The sequence below is a fragment of the Pezoporus occidentalis genome, unplaced genomic scaffold (genome assembly GCF_034315485.1).
Source record: "Pezoporus occidentalis ecotype Australia unplaced genomic scaffold, CSIRO_AGI_Poc_V1 ctg98, whole genome shotgun sequence".
In the NCBI taxonomy this organism is placed as follows: domain Eukaryota; kingdom Metazoa; phylum Chordata; class Aves; order Psittaciformes; family Psittacidae; genus Pezoporus; species Pezoporus occidentalis.
Window position 1 is genome coordinate 9,018 of NW_026916347.1, and position 23,944 is coordinate 32,961.

The 23,944-nt window shown below is 44.5% G+C and overlaps 1 protein-coding gene across 9 annotated transcripts in view; it reads right to left on the minus strand.

Moving 5' to 3' along the window:
- Positions 1 to 378: 378 nt before the first annotated feature.
- TLL2 (tolloid like 2) overlaps positions 379 to 23,944 on the minus strand; it is a 97,718-nt gene continuing 74,152 nt past the window's right edge. For all 9 annotated transcript variants that reach the window (XM_062606741.1, XM_062606746.1, XM_062606745.1 and 6 more), the window contains 11 exons: positions 21,732 to 21,848; positions 18,051 to 18,196; positions 16,917 to 17,112; positions 13,842 to 13,967; positions 12,113 to 12,273; positions 11,173 to 11,353; positions 9,762 to 9,887; positions 6,229 to 6,356; positions 5,265 to 5,478; positions 4,298 to 4,548; positions 379 to 3,082 (listed from right to left, as the gene is read on the minus strand). In XM_062606741.1, coding sequence (XP_062462725.1) covers positions 2,948 to 3,082; positions 4,298 to 4,548; positions 5,265 to 5,478; positions 6,229 to 6,356; positions 9,762 to 9,887; positions 11,173 to 11,353; positions 12,113 to 12,273; positions 13,842 to 13,967; positions 16,917 to 17,112; positions 18,051 to 18,196; positions 21,732 to 21,848 — 1,781 coding nt within the window. In that variant the 3' untranslated portion in view covers positions 379 to 2,947. The remainder of the gene's footprint in view (positions 3,083 to 4,297; positions 4,549 to 5,264; positions 5,479 to 6,228; positions 6,357 to 9,761; positions 9,888 to 11,172; positions 11,354 to 12,112; positions 12,274 to 13,841; positions 13,968 to 16,916; positions 17,113 to 18,050; positions 18,197 to 21,731; positions 21,849 to 23,944) is intronic.

Here is a 23,944-nt window from a genome sequence, read left to right on the forward strand (position 1 = left end):
CAATGTAGCCCTTTGGCTGATCAACTTATTCCTTTGCCCCACTTCCTAAATGCTATCTTGATTGCAAAAGCCAAGATAAAATTAAAGGCTCAAGGGAAAGTTGTTTCCTGCAGAGGGTAAATCCCATCTGGTATTAGCAGTAGACACAAATAACAGTTGGCAGAACAAGGAATGTATTAAAAAATTCCCTCCCCTTGAGGAAGTAGTAAATGCATGCACACAACACAAGATGCAACAAAATCCACAGTCTTTAATGAATGCAGAGACTCATTATGGGCACAGGTACATTTGTGATTGCCCCCATACCCTCCTCTCCTCCCCCTCTTAAAAAATTATTTTAGTTAGTGAAATGTAAAATCACACAAAGACCAGGGTACATTTACACACATTAGAGGGACCGACATTTTTTTTCTTTTTTTTTTTACGAAGAAACTTTCAAACATTTAGAATTATTGACTGTTAAGCCCAGTCAGTACAGCAGAAATATTCTACATAGATCATTGGTTGAAATGCACAGTACAACAGCTGCAAGCACACTGTCACAAGAGACACCTGCATGAATGCTAAGCGTTGTAGATCTGTCAAACAGAATTGCAGGCATCTGCAATGAGCCAGTCTGGGAAAGATGGCAGAACATGGAACAAAGATGTTAACGTACATGGGAAGCTGCTACGGTCACTTCTCTCCGGAGTCATTGCTCCCATTAGAGAGCCAGGAAACTTGAACCACTGCTTACCACCTGAAACTTCTTTCTCATTCACAGGGATCAGTGTCATGCTTTTATTTCCAGACCCGAGTCACTGTGGTTTTGCTTGAACAGGGGCAAGGAAGAGAAGGACTACTGCAGACCCTATCTAGCCGAGCTCACTTCCCCAGACCTGCATGATCAAACAACTTGAGATCAGAGTTCTTGCCTGTAAAAAGGCCATAGCATTTGAAAAGAGGAACAAAACAGAGCTAAAAAACAAAACGTGGCTTTATACAGCCTGCAATAAAGCTATAGTCAATGGTACAGTATCGTTCACATGACACTTATTAAGGCTTTGACTACTGGTCTTCTACATGCACATTTTATATACATATATTCTTGTGTGTGTGTGTATAAATTACTTTATTTTTCTTGTTCTAAGCAAGAAAATATTTTCATGCATTTGCTTCTCCTAATATTCACAATACTTTGACCATGTTCTGTTCAAGGACTTCTGGAGAGGGCTGGGTCTATTTTATTATCTATCTGGAAATGCCCTCATCTCCAGGAATGCCATTTGTGCCTGCCTAGTGCTGGCCCTACATTTCTCCACAGTCATACACCAGAGAGGAGGTTTCACCCCGGAGCCTGACAGTACATTGGTTATGTAAACATAGTAATCCATGGATTATAAATACTTTATTAAAGCTAACATACCGCAGCTTTTAGCTCAGAATTGCCCATGAGTGCCTTAATGAAATATCATTCAGAATAAAGTCGTTTTCTTCTTTTCCTCCCCCACCCCCCACGCCCCCTCCCCATAGCAACAGTTCAATTTACAGTGGTTTCCTCAAAAGCAGAGTTTTCACTACCTTTTTCCCAAAGAAGTGCCAAGCTACCTGTTAATTCTGCAAGCTCATGGCTTGGTAGCTTCTATGTACATAAATAACTGCAACACAGAGCATGTCTGAGCCTTATAGCTCAAAGTGCTTTAGTCACCATCCTGCTTGTAACCCTGCCATGAAGTTAAGAGACTGGGCCATGAGCCAGCAAAGAGCTGGGAGGAAGCAGAAATCAGCACAGCTCTCCCATTCCTAGTCCCATGCCTGGAGCTCACACATATTTGACAGGTTTCACCAGCTCACCAGAGCTGACCTGCAGCATGGCCTCTGTCCCTCTGCCTCATGGACACCATGACTACCTCTGGCCCAGTATTTCCTCTGGTGAGATGCTCTGGCTAGCTGATGTTGAACAGCACTCCTAGGTTGTAGTGGGGAGCCCTGGAGAGAGCAGCTTAGCTGTAGAAAGGAAGGGCTCCCAGGGAAGTGGTACTCAGGAAAGCAAGCAGTATAAACAAGGCTAAGAAAGCTAATGTGGGTGGAGTAAGCAGGAGAGATTCTGTATTTCAGATAAGGCCTGAACTGCTGCTACAGCTCTCTGAGTTGCATTGCTTGGTGGTATAACTGAAGCATGCTGTCAGCGCTCTAATTACTAAGCTTTGCCACTGTCACACAGTCATGCCTTGCACCTCACCACAGCACTTTTCTGTCAGCTACCACCCTTCCCTTGGCCACTGCATTGAAGTACTTCCATTCAACATACACCGTGACAATTACTGCAATTCAGGCATTGGGCCCTTCTCATTCACCGTGATCCAAGTAGTTAGCAGCCCTAAGGAGACTGTCTCTGTGCCCCTGCCTAGCTCTCAACCCACAATAACCAAGACAATAAATAGACAGGACAGAAGCAGTGATGGAGTTCCAGCCATCTCATTGTTCACTTATTGCACAGAGTATTTTGGGCTGGTAGGGGAGAGTAGGGAGCTTATATACTCCTTTGAGAAATTTCTACTGGGTGGCTGTCCACATCACCTGCTCCAGAAAATACGTTGAGACAGCTTGTGTGTACAGGATGCTTAGGAAATGCCACCTAGAAACAGGACACACAAGAGACGAAGGGTTTTCTCAATTCAAGCTCAATCTTCACTCAGCCCCATGGCAAGCTGTGCAAAATACAATGTTTATGCCCTGACAGGTATGATTAGAAGACAATTTTTGGTCCTGGGTATGTTAACAAGAAAGGGTCATACTAATAATCGCAAAGGCAAACCTTTGAGACTGGATTTAGTTTTAGTTACAGAAAATACTGTACACTGCTTTTGGCCAGGTGCACAGAAGCTTCAAAGGAAAAAAATCCACCAAAGATCACAGTTAAATGCTTCAGTCTTCAGACAGGGAATGTCTGTGAGGAGCAGTTAAACTACTTTCTCATGTGCAATGCATCCTGAAATTTGGTACTTATGTATTGGGCGTGAAAGCCTTTCTTGTTGATGGTGTCATCTGTGTGGAATCGAATCATGATGGAATCCCCTGCAGAGTAGATTTCTTCCAGAGGCTGCAGGAAAGGAAAGAAGACACAGTGGTCAAATCTGCAGGCTATATAACTGTCTGCACTATGATGCTAGAGTTTAAGCTCACAGTGAAGACAGACTGGCCATTAAGCACAAAGACTGAGTGCTCAGTACCTCCTGCCCTGCTCTGACTTCCTGAGCATATTCCCTTGCTCTTTGTATGCTTGCCTTTTATGTTTGAAAACTGATATCAGTCACTCTACAGTCCCAGTTCTTCCACCTGTTTGTTTTTTGTTTTTTTTCTTTTGGTTGGTTGGTTTGTTTTGGGGTTTGGATTTGTTTGTTGGTTTTTTTCAGTCTTCTGAGTTTGCTTTAATTTGTCCTTATCTTTTCAGGAAATTGCACAATTCAACTGGACTGCGTTCAACAACTGAGATTCTCCCAGAGTTCATTAGCAGCAAAATATAACTTAGTTCCTTATCTTACATGATAACACTGGTTATCTCCCCGACTGCTGTGACCTGCTCCAACCTCCCTGCCTCCCTGTACTCTCTGTGGGACCTACTCTTTCTCAGCCATTCTCCATTTGTCAGTGTGCAGGTAGGTAGATTGCTACCCTGCTGCCCTGAACTTCTTCACACCAAGCTATCTTTTATGTTTCAGATCATCTCCCCAGTTTGCAAGGAATGCTTCCACACATGTGCTCCCTGATGTCTCTCTTTAAATTCATTCAGAACCCGCTCCATTTAATTGCTGAAGACCTAAAGAAGTCATACTCGCTGGTTTTAAAAACCACACACCAATACTTATTACAGAGTCATTCCTGTTAACAGGGACACAGATAACAGTTCAGGAGACAGCACATCATCCTGGAGTTAACACGCAGCTCTGCAAGTCCTTCCACCCTTTGCCACAGCGCAGCTGCAATGTGATGTGGCTTCAGGCTGGAAGTGACTGAGGATGAAACTGGCCTTTGGAAGAAGTTTCCCACATTTACACAACACTTCAGTGGCAGTCCCATGCTGCTGCACATGGACCTGGGCTAAAAAGGGCAAAGCAGTCAGCAAGGTTTTCAGATCAACTCTGTGCATCAGATATAATGGCTGTTATCTGCAGCAGTAGGGGAAAAAGCAAAACCCAGACACACAAGGCATTCTCATCACCAGTTTGTGCATGTGCCCCTCTCTAAAAAAGGTACAAGAGTATTCTTCTTTGCCAACCCCAGTTATCCCTATGAAATCACCACCACAACAGCTTACCCCTGAGCCACAGAAGCGTCCCAGGCGGGGTGCAGTGCTGTCGTAACCATCATAAATTTCCATGTAGTCGTACCCACAGTCAGCCTCCTCCTCAATCTCAAATATCTGGAATATCAGCTCCACCCCATAGCCATCTTCAGCTACAATCACCCAGTCACAGTTGGTTTGACCTGGATAGTTGTTGTCCCCAAACTGAGCATGGGAATACAGCTCCTTAGTTCGTACTTCAGCCTTTAAGAGCCCACCACATTCTGGAAGAAAAGGACACAAACCAGTCTCTCAAAGGCCTTACCTCACAACAAGGATTTATCTTACCACTTTTAGGCCAGATGTGAGGAGAGAAGACCTCCAGCCTGAAGTGTATGTACAACCGGGAAGGTAATTAACCACTGCAACAAACTATCATAAACCAGTGAATTCTCCAGTCACCCATGAATCTGATGACCCACATAGAGTACAGGAGCTTGGATTTTTGGGTACTGAACATGCATGGAAAGAAGTGACCAGCTATAACTAGCAGGATGAGATTCCTGCTACATTGTACTTTAGAAAACAGCATTATTTTAGAAAGCAATTGCTTAAAGGAAGACTTCACATGGTCTTTGTGCTTGTCCCGTAGCTGAAATTCTGATCTGGGCCAGTACATGGACTAAGTTGCATTATCTCATTTTCTGATGGTTGATGTGGAACAGAAGGGGTTGCTGCTCAACCAAACACCTCCAGTTTAAACAAAAGAACATGAGCAGGAATGTTTGATATCAAGAGACCTCTAAACTGACAAGGAAGCTGGCATTTATGGTATGGTGCCAACAATGGTCTGGGAAATGGTCAGCACAATACACAATCACTTAAAAATCAGGCTAAGATTATTTGGGTGAAAAGTGTGTCTAGTTTTGCCTGGTAAGAAAATGCGGTGAGACTTGATGACATCTTATCGCACTGGGGTATTGGCAGGCAACCAGATTACCTGTGCTGTGCTTTGCCTGGAAACCTTTTCTTTGCACAGAAGCATCAGAGTAAAACCTGAGGAACATCTTGTTGGTAGAAGCCACTACAGGGTCTGGCTTCTTGCTGCCACAGAAACGGCCAAGGACAGGTGATTTGCTGTTGGGCCCATCATACATTTCTAAGTGGTCATAGGCACATTCTTGGTGCTGTTCAATCTCAAACTCATTGAAGGTCTACAGCAAGAATAAGGAGGATTAAAACAGACATTTGTAAATCTGAGTATGCAGTTTAACAGAGTATGAAAACAAATGAAAAACAGGTCAAATGATATGTCTGTCCCACTCCTCCCACAGACTAAACTAGAATGGTGTGCTTTCAGATAAGAATGACCTCAGGGTGACAAAGCTCAGAATTTCATATGAATGTGCAGCTTTGCTGCCTCACATGGGTGCACGACAACAGTTTTCATCAGCAAGTCTTATATGCTCACATTTTTCCCGCTGGAAATCCTGCCTAGCACACTGAATAGGCAGTTCTTCAGTATTACTTCCACTGAGCACAGTGATCGAGGCACTATCTTCCCCATTGCACAGCTTTGGGCATGCCCTGCCATATGCACCAGGCCATGCTGTAAAGTGGGCCTCACACTTCTCCCTCAGAGGGGCTGGGCACTGGCTCTGCCACCACCTTATGTAGATATGGTCCCACGGAGTGGCTCAGAGGGAGAGGCAGAGGTGGGAGGGCATGTTAACACCTTGTGTTAACAGAGAGAGCAATCTCCTCAAGAGACTCACCTCTGCCTCATGTTTCTCTGAGACTCTCTGCTCTTTTGCAGGCCAGAGGCAGCCTCCTGGGATGCCTTCCTCTGAGCACCCCAAAAAGGGCCTATGGAGATCAATGTCCCGCTCACACAGTATGGGGAGAAATACTTCAGCTCCTCACAGTCCAGCCTACTCCTCCCCTCCCGCTCACTGGTTACTCACTACTTTCACTCGGTGGCCAGGCGTTGCAGAGATGTCCCAGGTGCACTCTTTCCGGCTGGGATACTTGTCAGGCCAGTTTGGACTGCTCATCACTCCTTCTGCACCATTCAGCTTGTGCTCACAACCAGCTTGAGAGAGAGGTCACAAGATGAAGTCATCAAGACAAATCTCACATGGGAACCATATAACATCCTACATGTTCCTCTCTGCCCACACTCAGCACGGCAGAAATAGGGAAGGCTTCACTCGCTGAACAAGACCTTTTAGTATTACTGCATAGTTCTGGTGGGTTTGTCCTACACTCCTTTGAGCTAACTTGGCAGCTGGTGAAATGGACCATCTCATTCCCCTGGGCCTCATTAACATCATCCACCTCCTCACTTTCAGGTGTATTGTCCTGGGTTCAGCAGTAGCAGTCATTTTTCTCCTCCTTGGTAGCTGGTGTTGTGCAGTGTTTTGACTTTCAGCTCGGGAACAGAGCTGATAACAAGGATGTTTTGGTTTGGCCAAGGACTTTGTGAGCCTCATGCTCTGCCAGGGAGGAGGGGAGGCCAGGAGGAAGCAGAGACAGGACACCTGACCCAAACTGACCAAAGAGGTATTCCATACCACAGCACATCATGCCCAGGATGCAACTGGGAGTTAGCCGGAAGGGCTGGGAGACTGCAGGGTTGGAGGAGGTATCGGTCGGAGCTTGGTCGGGCTTGGGGGACGAGTTATCGGTCGGCTGGTGCTGAGGTGTTGTATTCTCTTCCCTTGTTATTTCCTTTATCATTATTATCACTGGTGGTAGCAGTAGTGATTTGTGTTATACCTTAGTTACTAAACTGTTCTTATCTCAACCCGTGGGAGTTGCAGTCTTTTGATTCTCCTCTCCGTCCCTCCGAGAGCAGGGGGAGGGCAAGAAAGGGGGGGGGGGGGAAGTGAGCAAACGAGTTACCTGACTGGGTTTAAACCACGACAGTTCTTTTTGGCGCCCAAGGTGGGGCACGAAGGGTTGAGATAAGAACAGATCTGACCGGATTAATAGTCACTCGTCACAATGCTGATTTATTGGCTCTCAGAGTTGTTCTTGTTGATCTCACAGCTTCAGAATGTTGTAACTTACGTAGAGCCAGTATTTGCTGTGTTAGTGTTTATCAAGTGTGGGGCCTGGGCTAAGGTTCTTGTCTCACTGTGCTTTATGGCAATGGCTTGTAATACGGGCGGGCTCCAGCAGCAGGGCGGGACAGACGTGGCCGTGGACTTGTGCCTGGCCGTCCGGCTGCTCTTCACCGTCCTGGCCCTCACCCTACTCTCCATCTTCGTGAGGCTGCGGGGAGCCGAGGGGGAGCGGCCCCGGGAGCCGGCGGCAGCCGAACCGGCCCGGGAGAGCGGCCCCGGGGACCAAGCGGCGGCGGGAGCGGGGCCGGAGGCCGCGCGGGGACGGCTGCTGGTGGGGGAGGTCGGGGCGGTCGAGGAGAGGAAGGAGGCGGCTGCCGAGCAGCGGGAGAAGGCGGCGGAGGAGCCGAGCCCCGTGGCCGAGCCGAGCCCCGCGGCCGAGCCGAGGCCTGCGACGGCCGAGAGCATTCCCCGGAAGCCGCCCGCCGAGCCCCAGGAGGATGCAGGAGACCACGCAGCATTTCCCAGCAAGGCAGAGGAGGAAGAGCTGGACTCAGGAAAAGAGAAGCTGGTGGTGGGACAGGCGGCAAGCACAGCAGCTACACCAGCCCCAGTGACAAGTACAGCAGCATCAACTGAGAGTTCTGAAGGTTTCGAATGGCCTTTGGGTATCCTTGGGACCTGCCTGCTGATTGTGATGGGGATCAGCATGTCGGCACACACACAGGCTGTGTTCTACCCACAACCATTTTGTCTGATCTCAAAAGTTAAGCAGAGTCAGGTTTGGGTCTTGTCTGGGGTTAGACGACAATATAGGGGGACCAAGAGGTTTTCCCCAAGGCTGGACAGTCATGAGTGGCAGGGTGTGTGGGACAGTATGGGCAAGTATCTAGTCCACTGGGCCCCTCCAGTGCTTTGGAAGCGTCGGAGATGGAAGGCAGCTGTATGGAGTCCCCAGCAGCAAGCTGCAGAAACTGCTGAAGGGGACAGTGAATTATTTTAAGCCTGGTGGGCCCATGGCACTTCAGGCCATCAGAGCAGAGATGCAACACAGAGATGGACTCATGATCAAGGGGTGGACTTAACAATGGACACTATTGCCCTAGTTATTCACGAGTGTGAACACTGCACACAGTCTCTCCTGCTCTGGAAGACTGTTACAAGAGATGGAGACTGACATCATGGACCAGATGGACTCAGCAGCTTTATAGGGACTGGTCCATGCACTAAGATAAGAGTGATGGTATATTGAAAATGTGGGATCTGAGCATGACGTGAATGGTATGGAATAAGGGGTGGATAATGTCCTGGGTTCAGCAGTAGCAGTCATTTTTCTCCTCCTTGGTAGCTGGTGTCGTGCAGTGTTTTGACTTTCAGCTCGGGAACAGAGCTGATAACAAGGATGTTTTGGTTTGGCCAAGGACTTTGTGAGCCTCATGCTCTGCCAGGGAGGAGGGGAAGGCGGGAGGAAGCAGAGACAGGACACCTGACCCAAACTGACCAAAGAGGTATTCCATACCACAGCACGTCATGCCCAGGATGCAACTGGGAGTTAGCCAGAAGGGCTGGGAGACTGCAGGGTTGGAGGAGGTATCGGTCGGAGCTTGGTCGGGCTTGGGGGGCGAGTTATCGGTCGGCTGGTGCTGAGGTGTTGTATTCTCTTCCCTTGTTATTTCCTTTATCATTATTATCACTGGTGGTAGCAGTAGTGATTTGTGTTATACCTTAGTTACTAAACTGTTCTTATCTCAACCCGTGGGAGTTGCAGTCTTTTGATTCTCCTCTCCGTCCCTCCGAGAGCAGGGGGAGGGCAAGAAAGGGGGGGGAAGTGAGCGAACGAATTACCTGACTGGGTTTAAACCACGACATGTATTCTCCTGCTTCTCAATCTCATCTGCCCTGTTTCCAGTGACATGGTATCCAACCCCTCCAACCCTGTTGACTCTGATGCTATCTCAGCCTTGAGTTGTTTTGCCAACTTGGAAGACCAGAAAAAGACCAGAGGTCGTACACAAGAAGGCCTTTGCTGCACACAGTAGGGGTAGGGTGCAGGAAGAAGGGTAGTTTTGGCAGCAAGCAAGCAGTTAGATCAGCTCATCCTTCATCTTCTGACTCAAACCCAATAATTAAATTGAAGCAGCAGTGACTAGTCAAATCATGATGTCCCACAAGCAATCCTTTTGCTAAGCCAACTTCTTGCCCTCCCCCTGTCCATCCCCCATGGCCATACAGAGGGCCAGACTGGGGAATGGATGCAGTGAAAACAGGTCTCCTTCTTCCTTTTATTAGGTAGTTTTTCAGCTAACTGGGGCTTTTCAGGGCCCCAGACCGGCACGTGGTACAAACATGGTATGCCTGGCACAAAAGCATCCTGGAGCAAACTATGTTTAAAGCACCTTGTCTTTCCTGAGAGCAAGGAGTAAGGACCTTACCTTCTTTACAGTCATGGCCGTTATCATGCAGCATGAACCCATTTCTGCACTGGCATGTGTAGCTACCAAAGGTGTTGACACATTCATGCTGGCAACCACCATTGTCTTTGGAGCATTCGTCCTTGTCTGGGCAGGATCAAACCAACAAGCACTGAGTTGACAATGAGAAACACACCACCACAGTTGCCAGCTGGGAGTGCCATACCCAGACTGGCAGATACCAGTGCAAGCATCCAACCTCTGTTGCTGCATTAGTCCAGTCAGCTTTTTAGCCCAGATACAACTCTCTTCGATTGTTCTTTATTCCATAAAGTGCATTGCAAATGGGTTTTATTATATAATGTAGGTTTTGAGTAGTTAAATACCTCTTTTAACCTAGAGAAGTGCCATAGGTTAAAAGAAACATATAGCAATGTGTCATTCTTTTAGAACAGAGTCCAGGAAAAGTATCACACAAATTCACTAGGCTAGGCAAATATCCACTGGCCAGTCTTTATATTTTCACGTTTCTACATGCTCTGATGAGCCTCCATCTTTATATAGCTCTTTTCCAAGAGCACAAGCAGGCAGATGGAAAAGGTGATCTAAGGTATGAGCTGCTCCATGAAACTGAAATATGCCCCAGTGGATGTTCACTCCTTTGTGTTCAGGACTATAAAGTCTTGAATCTCAGTGCTCTGAACATAGAATCTGCTTATGGTTTCCAGTCCAATTTAATTTATGAGCAGTTTATCTCCAATTTTTCTTGGACCAATATCCTCCCTTGACCTCATTAACTTCATCTGTCTCCTCACCCTCAAATGTATTTCTAGACGAAACATACCCCACCTCATCCTTCCTGAGATTTAATTAGCCAAGCCCTTAGGCCTGATTCTACCCCACAACTGTTTAATTTAAGGCCATTTTGCCTCATCATCCTCCTCAAAAACATTAATACCCCTCGGTGAAGACACAGCATGAAATTTAATTTCCACTTCCATACAATGTACTATTAACCCCCAGAGCTGCCTGCCAAGAAGGTACATCACTGACACCAAAAGCTACTATGGATTCAGAACAGAGGATCAGCATGCACTGCTTTGATGGGAAGGATTGCTAGACAGAAGACTTTTGGAAATTTTCTAACTCTTTTAGTTTCAGGTCAGGTTCCCCATCGCTTCCTGCTGTGGAAGGACTGGAGGTATGGATTTCATCAATGTATCTTGTTGACACTACACTATGAAATTGGACCAAACACTACACTGAGAAACTGAGATGAAAAGTGACACAGCAGAGGGCCACCATGGTTTTCAGATGAAAATAACCATGTCAGGCTCTGCCTGATTTGACAGGAGGTTGAAGAAAATTCCCTCAAAACAAGAGGTTCAGTCAGAAGGGACAGGTAACCAAGTAAACGAATAGAGCCACGTACCAGAGAAGTAGTGAACTTTAAAGCCTTTCTTGGAGACCGTGTTGTCTGATTTGAATTCCAGTCTCATGTTGTTGCCATACGATGTGATTACTTCAGGCTTCTCTGAGCCACAGAATTTGCCATGAAGCTTGGAGTCAGAAGCCAACCCACTACGAACCTCAACATAGTCGTATTTACAGACCTGCCAAGAGAGGAGGAGATTTCTCAGCTCTATCAACATTGAACAGAACATTTCAGAGGAAGGGGCAGAGGCTTGACTGAGGGAACAGAAACAGCCTACTACTCACACACTCCTATCCTCCCCAGATTCTCCTCTGTCAGTGTTCTCATCCCCTTTCATTGCTTCCCTCACCTTAAAGCATGGGTGTGTTTCCAGATTAGCAAAGGTTCCATGTAATTTAGCTAAAATAATTACTCTGACTTTATCCAAGAACCTGACAGTGTTGAATGAACTTCTGCAGCCTGCTGAATTAAGGAAGAATCACTGCTCCCATCTACAGTGGGAAGCTAGAACCTGAATGTTTTGTTCAAATTCCATCCTGCCCTTGGCAGGGCAGGGAACAGACTTTTTTACTGGCTGTTTTTTTTACCCTTGAAGAACTCTACTTCATTGTTTATTTTCAATTATTTCCCTGCAAAGACAGCCCTGGGTAAGGGGAGGATGATATACTTATTAGGGATGGACAACACCTACAGTTACTCAAAGCTGGTAGAGAAAAGAAGCCCATTTATAACAGAACACTTTTCCACTCCAAAGAGAAAGTGGATCCAGACTTCAGAGAGAACAATCACTGTTAATGGCTTATTATTGTAAAGGCTGGGAAACAACCAGAAGCTCCACCAGCAAGACAGAGTCTCCTTTTCCTTGTATCCCAAGGATTTATCCAGTTCTGAGTTAGCCAGTAGTCACACCTCTGAGATGCAGGGACTGGTTACGTACATCATTGCCTTCCAGCTCAAACACTTCGAACTGCAGAGAGATCCGGTACTGGGCTGGAGCTACCACCTGCCAGACGCAGTTTTTATTAGTAGGATATTCCTTGGGCCATCCAGGGCTAGTAATGGTCCCATTGAGCTTGGTGATGAAGCCCCCACACGCAGCTGGAGAGGCAATAAATGAACACAAGTTTTACTTGGTTCTGTTCAGACACACAGATTGGGCCACACTGTTAGCTATAAAATGAATCAGATCCTGGTTGGTAGCACATTTCAAATCCTGGCCTCCAGAACAGGTAAAAATGCTGGCAGCTGTGAAGAAGACAGAAACCTGACCTTTACTCACCAGAGAAACACACACAGCCAGGGTATGACCTTGAGAGCCACTTAAATAATGTAAGATTGATCTCCTTTTTAACCTTGGGCTTAGAGAGTGGTAGTAGCTTCAACTGTGGATTGGCTGACTTGACGTGCACAACATATTTGTAAAGGCCACCTGGCAAATTTACCCACATTCAGTCATACAAACCATACTATTTCAAGTTTACTAGTGATGGAATAACTGGAAGATAATGGAATCCCAGGAAGACACCCCTATCAACTCTTCAGTGGCTTATTATATGTGGACTGCATCTTCTCTAGGGAAAACTGAAGACAAAACCAAAGACTTCACTTTATTATCCAATTTCTTTTAAAAACTTGGGACATCTCAGCTTCATCCTCTTGTGCAAGAACATGGCTTTTACATCAAAGGAATCCATCTCAGTTTGCTCTTGTTGCAAAATTCTACTTGCAATAAGTCAAACCCAAGGGAGCAGCTTTGATACAAAAAGAGTGGCAAGCATGTCAGAAGAAACAAAAGCAATTTACTCTGATGTGCCTTGCTACAATTTCAAAGATTATCCTTCCTGTATTGCCCACAAATGAAGTTTGAAATAGGAGACTAAGAGTGAAGTTCAGAAAATGCTTGCCAAATTATACCAACTTGTTTGCTCAAAATTGCAAGAAATTATTGAAAAAAATGGCACCTAGTCAACAGCAGCTTTTCCCAGACAGTGAAAAAATTAGAAGGCAGGGCAAACCATGTGACTTTGAGAGCACCACTTGGTGTGAAGCTCCTTACATATCTCAGCCGAAAGGCAGAGCTAAGAGACAAGAACAATGGGTGGATTCTCACACGCCAACAGCTGTATTGTTGGTAGAAGCAAGCGCTAGTTTCAGGAGATCAACTGTGTAAATAGAAAGCTGACAGAAACAGTTTCCACTGAAGGTGTGTTGTAGGGTTGTTTTTTCCCCTCCCATAACAGAAGAAGGAAATTTACTCCTCAGTATGCAGAATGTCTGGTTTGCATGCAGGAAAAACATAGATATTTTATACTGCAAAATAAATTTCTTTTAAAAAATAAGAAATTCAACCTTAAGATTGAAATACTTCTGTGCCACTTTTGGTTAGGTTATAATGCCCATCCTCCCTTATGTTGCACTGTGGGAGATCTGGTTTGAACAGGAATCTGTGGTTATGAAGAGCAAATGGTTTTAGAGATGTTTACCAGTACAGAATCAGTATTCTCAGTTTTTCAACCAAAACTTGTTTTTCAATGGAAGATGTTGACAAAAGAAGGATGTTTTCAGGTGGGGAAAGATAAACAGAAGCAAAGAGGATCCAAGGGCAAGGAAAATCATCTCCAAGATTGTAGTACCCATACTATACAGACAATCTGTAGGTTACTCACCTTCACAGGTCTTTTTATCAGCTGTCAACTCATAGCCAGGCTCACAGGTGCATTTGTAACTGCCCAGTGTGTTCTCACAGTGCTGTTCACACCCACCATTGTCTGGAAGAGAACATTCATCCATCTCTGTCAGGAGAAAACCAGAACAAGTCAGTTTAGAGACCACTCAAGCCCCCTCATATTCCTCATGCAGCACTTCTGGACAGAAGGACCAGAGGACTAGCTGATGAGCCAAGCCCATGGAGCTGCTGCAAACCTCACAAGAGCTAAAGCACTCCTAGCATCAAAACCATAAGGGATTAAGAGTACTGTTACAATTCAAGAGTGTTTTTTTCTGTACAGGAGCAGAAAAACATGATCTCCAGTAACGACTTCACTGCTTTTTGTTCTCATTTCCCCCTGTTTTGTTTTTTAGATTTCTCACTCTCTTGAGTAACTTGGGCTACCATGAACCAGCCCATCATGGTGCCCACAGTAACAGAGCTGTAGAATGCCGTACCCCACTGAGTGGGGTGCAATGAAGGAGCTGTGAGAATACATAAGTAATCCTTCTTTTTCACAGACACGTGAAGACTTACTACCCTAGACTTTGAATCCAGGCTCTTCCAATTACATCTCAACAGCCTGAACTGACATTTTAATATACAGATAGCCAGATGTATTGGCTTCTCACCCTGACCCCGTGCAAATGAGAGTTCTTGGGTTAAGACCGGAAAATTATCCACCAATTACTGTTGTAGGTAAAACAGACTCAACTTTAGGGAATTTAACTTAATTTATTGCCAACTTAAATATTTGAGTATTGATTTGGGTATTGGGAAACAAAACACTGGGGAAAAAAAAAAGAAGAAAGAAGAAACAAATGTCAAAACATTTAGGGAAAATACCTTTCTGTCCCCCTTTCCCAGGCTCAACTACACTTCAAACTTCTCTCCCCATGTTGTATCACCCCAGCTTAAACTCAGTCCATCCAGCAAGGCCATGAGCATGCAAAGGCAGAGGGGATGGGGAGCTACAGCCAGTACATGAGTCTGCCACTCCTTCCTTCTCATACTTTGCCCCCGCCAGGGTCCTGGGTCCTCCATGGGCTGCAGGGAGTGTCTGCTCTGCCATGAAGCACCTCCACCTTCTGCTCACTAAGTAAGAGGTAACACCTCATGCTAAGTGCAACATCTCCTACTAAGAGTAACACCTCTCACTTTGGTGTTACCTCTGCTGTTTGGCACTTTTTGCTCCTTCCTGGTTTATGTTTTCACAGAGGTGCCACCAACATAGCTGATAGGTTCATCTGTGTCCTGTGGTGGGTCCACTATGGAGTCAGCACAAGGCAGCCCTGCAGCCTCCCACTGTCAACAGCTTGCACCTACACCCAATATAATGTTACGGTTACAGTTACTGCTATGTTCATCAAATAGGAACAGTCTTGACTAATCATTGTAGGTCCCTTCCAACTGGAATTCTCTTCTATTCATAACACTGCCTCCCTGCAAAGCCTTGCCGCAGTCAGGAGCCCCATACTGCAACAGTTCTAGACCAAGCAGATTTTATTTTCTGGTCCGTGAATTAACTATGAAGAACACAGAATATTTCTTTGCTGCTCCATGACAGGTTCAATAGCTTCTAATGTGGCTGTAAATCACTTGTGTCTGCAACTGCAGTGGAAGTGCATGTTTATGCATTTTTTACATAAAAAATACAAATACATTTATTTATGACTGTTTCACAAGGAAAGCGCCCCAGATTCAGGTATGTAACTTTGTTCCCCTACAAATTTGCAGGAGGAGCTCAGATTCTAGAGAATGACTTGCTGCAGGCCAGAAAGTCTCCATTTAGTACTAATCCCTGGAAGACATCTCTGCTAGTCAGTCTGCACTGCTTTCAGCTCCTGAAAGAAGCCAAAATGTCTTTAGGAAGAAGTATTCTGTGTCTTTATGGAACATGAGAAATTTAAACAAGGATGTCTAGGCACTGTGAACATTGTTCAGGGTCTGAAATTAAATACCACAGTATTTGCCAGTGATCTTGCAATTGCCTTTTGTCACGGTCCATTTGGATCTCTCAAACTTTATTTAACTAATTCTTTTCTTTTGTGCATAAGTACATGGATTAGGAACTACAGGCCATAAATTTATGCTGAACCCAGGACATTATGAAACCTTATAACTGGAGTAAGTGAATAAGTGAATTCCCATGATAGACTAGTCCAAGCAAAGGGGGTTGAGCCCTGCTGTGTTTGTTGTATTTCCTAACAGGCTCATGAAATTATGTTTATTTCACAGAGTACATTGTCCTGTAAATTTGAGAGATCCAAATGGACCATGACACCCTTAACATGAGACAGAAGTTAAAGTAGGAATAAATAAAGGACTTGTGCAATCCAAATATTGGCATTGCAGCTATTATTTCTGTAAAACTGTCACTGAACCCAAGAGAAACATGGGTATCTACCTTGCAGCAGCTCAGCAGGCATTTTCCCAAGTGCTTAGATATTTGGTTCTTGCTTCTATTCAGCTCAACAGGATGCTGGTAAAGGACCATGTCTTGGGTCTAGCTCTTAAGAAAAATCTTAGTCTTATTTACATCTTTCTGAAGAGGATCTCAGGTCAGGAACACATGTGTCTCCTAAAGCACTCAGAAATTTTCCCTGGGATTCTACTTGCATTCAAATTCACCTTCTCTACGGAGGTTTCCTTTGGAATACAACTTAGCAGAGAGTTGTTTGAACACTGCACACCCAGTACCAGTACTTTCTTTGAAAATGTGCCCTGGCATGGGTTAAGTGGAGGTTACATTCTGCCCAGCAGTGCAACACAAGGCATCAGTGCCTGTGCTGGTACTGACCCAGCACTCTTTCATTCTGCCTTAATCAAGGAGGTGGTATTCATGCCTCAGCATCAAACCTCTCTATACTCACAAAACCATTTGTATATCAACTTGGTATTGGTGATTGTACAGGAAAGTCTAACAGTTCTTAAGTACAAGTAGATACAATGGTAACTGATCACTTTGAGATGACAGTAGATTAAGGGATGAATGGTCCCAAATTTTGACCTTGTGAGGTAATAGATCGTGTACCTTTAAAGAAATTTGCTGCAAAACCTGCTTTATTGATGGTTGCATCAGATGCAAACTTCATCCATACTTTATTTGAACTGGATTTGATATCTTCTGGCTTCTCATAGCCACAGAAGTGACCAAGCAGTGGGCTGTATTCAGTTAGGCCATCTCGGATCTCCAGGTAGTCATAAGAACATGCATCATGCCATTCAATCTGCAATAGGAAAAGGGTATGACGGTAGTTCACTAGTATGAGTGCTCTGAGTTAGGCTAGCTACCCAGTTTGACTTTGGCCAGTGATCAGCTCCAAACAAGCATCCCAAACAACTGGTCACAACTACATACTTGCCTCACTGCTGCCATTGAGCTCTCCAGCAGTGGAAACTGCATTCAAGCCTGAGCACATCTCAGTTCTACTGCTATTTTCATGGCTTCCTTTTGGTGAAGCCCAGTCCATGACTATCTACAAGCTGCTTTTCCATGGGAAGATGGAAGGAACAGAGCAGAACAACTATAAAAAAAAAAGTTAAAGAAATAGCTGTGGGGTCACAGCTAGGAGGTGGTGGTGTCAGCTCTTTCCAGGACAAGCACAGTACAAGTACACAAGCCACAAGAGTCTATGGGGTTGATGGGTTTTATCCAGGTCCTGGCCGTTCCTATCTGTGACTTACATATACATCTGTAGCCAGAAACACATCACTGGACACCTAGCTAAAAGTGTAAGAGATTCTATAAGCAGTAGGAGAAAAGCTTTTTTGAGCTTTTCAAAGCCTGTCTGCCATCTGGGAACATGATGTTTCCTTGGAGAGTCACAAAAATCCTGCAACCTGCCAAGCCCTAGTGACACCTGGATTGTGACCATTCAATTTCATTTGACCAGGCTGAAAATTTAAGGACTCATGAGTTCTTACTTAGCATCATCTACAATTTTGTGCCCCTTCTAATTCTTTCTGTCTAGAGTAACAGTTTTTGAAAACTCATATTTAAAACTTGGCTTCAAAATGAGCAAACTTCTGGTGAGAAGAAATTATGTTATGAAGGACTCAAAAGAGGTGGGTTTTTTTTAAAACTTTTAAAATTTTCTTCTTCATTTTAAAGTATCTACAGAGGCAAAATAATATTCACAATATAATATAAAATTACATTTCTCACCTCAAAGGCTTGGAATGTGATTCCTATGTGAAAACCCTCAGAAACCGTGATCTTCCAGATGCACTCTTTGGAAGGTCTGTAGTCATCTGGGTAATTGGGCGATTGGATCTGGCCAGCATCTTTGTGAATTTCTCCACCACAAATAGCTTCATAAAAAACAAGTAGCAAAACCTTGTTCAAATCTGTGTCAATACTGCTTGTTACACAAAGGCAGCATACAAGTCATGGAAGTTTTTACAAATCTAGCATTTTGTCCTACTGACCGTGTTTCCTGTCTTTCTGTGCCAACCACCGTAGAAGGTGAACTCACTGGGACAGAGAATTTTTATGATTTTTCACGTTTCACACTGCTGGTCACCTTAATAACTGCTTAAAACCTGCTGCGAGCAATAAAGACCACGGAAAAATGGAAAAAAAAGAAACAAACCAACCAAAAAAATCAGTTGCTAATCTAATCCAGCCACAAGATGGCAACATTATCAAGCATGAGTTCAACTGCTCACCAGGAGACCACCAGGCTGACTGCTGTGTATGAAAAATTAAGGCTGTTGCTAAACATAAGGATGAGTAAGTTTAAAGACAAGAACAGAAAGTTTAATGATAATCTAGCTTAATACAAAACTAGCAGAGACCTCAAAGACAATAGCAGTTCAGCATAATTGTCTGCAAGCCTGTAACAAATGAAAGTAAGACCACAGGCTAAAACTTGTGTTAACCCATGATGCACAAAATGCATGTCTACAGAAGGCATATGTATGTTTTGGCTGTGCAAGCAAACACTGGCTAGTCAAGCAAACAAAACACACTGACAGTAGGTACAAGAGAGATGGCACTGCAATGACACCTGCCAGACATCAACCATCTTCACTCTTGGAGTCTCCCCACAAGACACTGTATTCAGATTTGGGTCTCACTGTACTGTCCTGGAAATTGCTTGTATTGGGTAACATTGCCTTGGTTTTGCCTTATAAGCTGCTAATGCTTAACTGTAGCCTAGTTAAAAGCACTGATTCATTAATGCAGTGATAACTTCTTTCCTACAGAATCAGTACTAAGGCACCACCAAATAGTTGCACCCAAAATTCAGCTGCAAAGCATAATATAGTTTGAAGTTGGAATTCATATATTCAGATCTAGAAGTGGTGCTATATAGAACCTCCGAGTAAACCTTTAGAGAACTTTCTCCCCGTAAAACTGTCAGCCAGCAAACAGTATATTCTCTACCACTGCCATAGTTCACACTGAAATTTAGCTGAGCTCCAAAGTATACTGGAAGAGCATTACTGTAAAATGGAAGGAACATCTGCTGATAGAGCCTCAGAAGACAATAATGATGACAAATTCAGGGCTGTTAGCATTGCTGTAGGGCAAAACCACCAACATCTTCCCATCTTGAATCTCATGAAAGAAAAGGAACAACTGAACTATGAGGACACTTTCACTACACTATCATTTAGTATCAAATAATTTTCCCATCAAGTGGCTACATACTTCTGTCTCTTTCCTCCCTTATTGGAAACTTTAGGGCCAAGACCTGGAGGAATCCATATCCAAAAATCAGTCCTCAGCCACAGAACTCCCAGCAGTGTTCAGATGTACAAGCATTTACATGCACTCTAAGTAAAGCAGAGCACAGAGAAACAAAGTGCTAAACCATGCTTTTGCTTTCTAGTATGTGAGGGAGAAAAGTTCAAAAGAAAAAGCGGAACTAACACTAATGCAGAGAGGTTTTGAACAAAAATTGTTAAAAATTAAACATTTAAGCACAATCCCTCCTGAAAAGAAAAGTTACCTTTGTTGCCAAGACACAGAAGTCACAACAGAGGAAAGAAACCAGCCGTTGCCAGAGTTTGCACTGGAGGTCAACAGGGATTAAGGATTTTTGGAAACTCTCCAATATCAGCAAATGAATTATGGAGAGAGGTGCTGATAATCTCACTACCTGCTGCTCTGTCATGAGGAGGCTGAGTTAAGAATTATACAATGGACTGTCACTGGTTCTGTGGTAAAAGCTGGCTTCTGCCAGTCATACTCTCTGCTTGCTCTGAGGCTTAGCCATAGATTTCATACCTTTCCAATTGGAAGCTTATTGCAGGAAAGGGTTACAATAAAAAGCCAGTCTTGAAGAGCTAGAAAAATGTGAAGAGTCAAAGGGAAGTTTGACCACAAGATGCACATTCTGCTTTCATTTGCTCTCCTCAAAAGTTAAGTGAAGCAAGTATAGCTCATATTTACTAAGCCTCTAGGGGTCATTTACTAATCAACAGGAAATACAGAAAATTATCAAGAGAAAAGAAAACTTGCCTTGACTCTGGTATGTAAGCAAGGTAATATTTATTTTCTTCTGATACCATTTAACAATATGAAGCATGATGCCATATTAACATCCATGGTGAAGAACAGAGAAGTTGCTTCCCCAAAGCATTCCTCACCTTGCCTTTTGTTTTTCTTTTTCTTCTAAAGTTGGAGCAGGTATCACTGGGGAATAACCCACTGTAAGAATTAATCTGACAAGCCCACCAACACAAAACCCCAAAATATATCAGTCTATTAGAGACACGCTAGTTTGATCACTTCTAATTCCTCCAACAAACTACCATAAAAGGGGTGTTACAAACCACATGGTTCAGGCAACAGCTGCTTCTCAGGAGAGATGTAAAAAAACCCATAATCAGGGAAGCTACTTCTGTCTCAGGGGCAACAATTCCTGTAGAAACCAGATATTTCTCCTGTGAAACAGATTTGTTAGCCCCACACTGTTGTGAAATCCTCATATGCTTTATTTGCACTTCTCCAACAGTCCCATGTTTTCTTCACTTCCCTCTGTTAGCATCATTATTCATGAGTATACTGGACATTTGAGCACTGGGCTTCCAGTGTCATGCTTGTTTCTGTGGCTGCAGAAAGAAGATAATGCAATGTTGATACTGATACAGTGAAAGTCAATATTGTGGCCAACACTGGTACTTCTAAGAAAATTCCTGTTGCCTGGAGAACCATAAAGGCTTGTAATATATTAAAATACTGTAAAAAAATAAGCATATATGGAGAAGGGATGTTACTCATTTGTTACTGACTTTGATAGTATTGCTTTGCTGAAGTGGTTTCAGCATTCCATGCCATGCAAGTTTCCAAAGTACCTGACCTGCAGAAGATCCGATATGCTAATTTCTAATCTTCTGTAAGTAAAATGTACAAGGGAGAAGCCAAAGAACAATCTTTGCATTTGAGAAAAAACAAAGCAAAACCAAAAAGATTACAAAAATAAATGATAATTAAAAAAATACCCACAAAACCCACAACAAAATAAGCTGCATTAAGTAATATAAAATGCATGATCCAAAACAGAATTTTGCCTACTAAGTTACTGGAAGAAATCCTGCTATACTCAGCAATGCTGCTTGCAGGGGCTGGTTACGTGAAACAGAATGTGGTGTATGAACAGAATCTATAGCTCCATGCTGCCATCCTATTGTCCTCCCCAAAACGTGATGATCTCATTGGAAGATCCATGCCTTGTCTGCTGAAGCAGCCTGCAAAATCTGCCAATTCCCATAAAGACAAGAGTGAGGGCTGCATCTAATTATGTAGTGACACAGAACTCCTGCTGATCCCATAACCCTCTGCATCCTGTTCTGGCTGCTCCGTGCAATGCAACAGACTTCTAGCTAGTGGCTGTACCTTCATAGGCCACAAAGAAGCCTTTGCCCAGGATGTTACTGCTGCTCCGGAACTCTATCCACAGCCGGCTGTCCGTGGAAATTACTGGTTCAGGGATCTTGTCACCACAAAATCTACCTAGAAGGCAGGAAAGAGATGATCAAGATCTCCTGGCTGATGGACAGCACAGCATAGCAGGCACCTGTGGCTCCAGGAAGCAAAGAGGCTGTGGTTAAAGGAGCTGTGCTTGTGTAAAACACCCTTTCCCTCCCACCACTTGTGCTTTTAAATGAGTTTCTGTTCCCATTTCAACACCACCACCACCACCACCACCACCACCACCCCCCAGTTAATTCATATCCTCTTCAATTATTAATTCAATAAAAGTAGGAAACCATCCCTTGTCCTTCTAGAGATGTGACATGAAGAAACATCCTTTCCACCCGTTAGACCTTGGAAATTCCTTCAGCATTTTTGCACTAAAATTGTCCAACTCAAACCAAAGGCGAGATGTGGCCATGCTGATGAGAAAACACCGTCTATCTTGTCCTCTGCTCTCACCTTTTCCCAGTTAAACCTCTACAGTCATTCAGTCTCTTTCAAGAGACACCAAGAGCCCTTTTGCTCCATGATTCACCTATATCTGAGCTCTCTGGCAGGCACCAGCACCGGTAGATACCCAAATCCTGCCAACAAGAATGAGTCCTGAAGAAGAACAGCTGCACATGTCCCAGACAACCTTAACAACCCTGATTTGGTGCTCCTCTACCTGTTTGTCCTGGGTTCAGCTGTAGCAGTTCCAGCCAGAAGCTCCTCACAGAAACAGAGCAAGAACCAAGTATGCAATGAGAGGACTCAGTGCAAACGTGGCTCTTCACTTCAGCTGACATCAGCAGGGCTATATGTGAAATTCAGCATGGCCTTGGCACCCTGTCCCACTGAATCTCCAGTGGGAATTTGACAGGGGCAGAGAGCAGCTTGTGAGGTTGAATTTACTCAGGACAGCAGTGACAGGGATCCTGGCATTGCATCACCAGGCAAAGCCTTACCTCCACTGGGCAAAAAACCTGGTTAATGCCTTACCTGCAAGACACTGCCTTAGTTCCCGTTAGCAGGCTGCACTGGTGGTTCCCTACACTGAATAAGGTGTCAGATAGTTCAAAGCCTGTTGGCTGGCATGTCACAAAGGCTATGACCTTCAAGGATGCAAGAGCTATTCCTCTGTGGCAGGCCACAAGTGAGTTGCAAACTTTGTTTCTCTTCAGCAGTTTCACCACCAAGTTTTTTCTCTTATGAAGTCACCCATCCAAATATTATCTTGGATCCTAGCTTTACTTGGCTACTCAGTTCTAAGCCGCATATCCCCCAGATGCCCAGCACTGCTGGGGCAGCGTGACAGCCCTGCAGTGTACCAATAGTATCTCCCATCTCCACTCCCAATGGGCATACTAACAAAAAACATCAGCACTGCAAAGCACCTTTCTCTAGGGTCACTGAGCAACTGCCTCCTGGATTTAGACTTGGAGTTTAACAAGGGTGTCAAGGAGAGGAAAAGCAGATGAGGAACAAGAATGAGCAAACTCCTCAGAGTGTGATAAAAGGCCCATTCATAAAAAGTTATACACCATTTAAAGGCTGAGTTTTCACACACTTCCCTGGGAAAATATGCAGTTCACATGTATTTTTTTCTCCCCACAAGAAGCCCGTGCTTTCACAATTCACGCTAATCCCCTCCCCACCCCCTGCTGAACTGCCGTCTGTTTGCCTCTTCTGAGCTAATTTCACGGGCTCAGCCCCTTGCGGGAGCCATGGCCACTCATGCAGTGTCTCCTTCCAGATGGGAACACTTGTAGGTCCACCTGCACTGGGGGACAGGGAGGTGCTTGCCTTCTGAAATACCTTTAAATTACTCAGCAGAAAAAATAAATAACGAGGAGCTAGGTTGCAGCTGCTGGAGCAATGTTACCTGATGCATGTACAGCAGAAAACAGCAATACATGCTGCCAACCCTGAAACAGGCAGGAAACAGTAAAACCAGCTTCCAACTCTGCACTGAAAGTCAGGCCCATGGAAACTTCTGGAAAGCAGCATGGCTTCAGCCTTAGCACCTCACCAGGTACCAGGGCTGGGATGCTGAGTGGGGCCAAGGAGAGCACCCAGACCTCCCTAAGCCTACTGACCCCATGCTGACTAGCCTACTCCTGTGCTGCAGCATGGGGCATAGCACCTCTAAC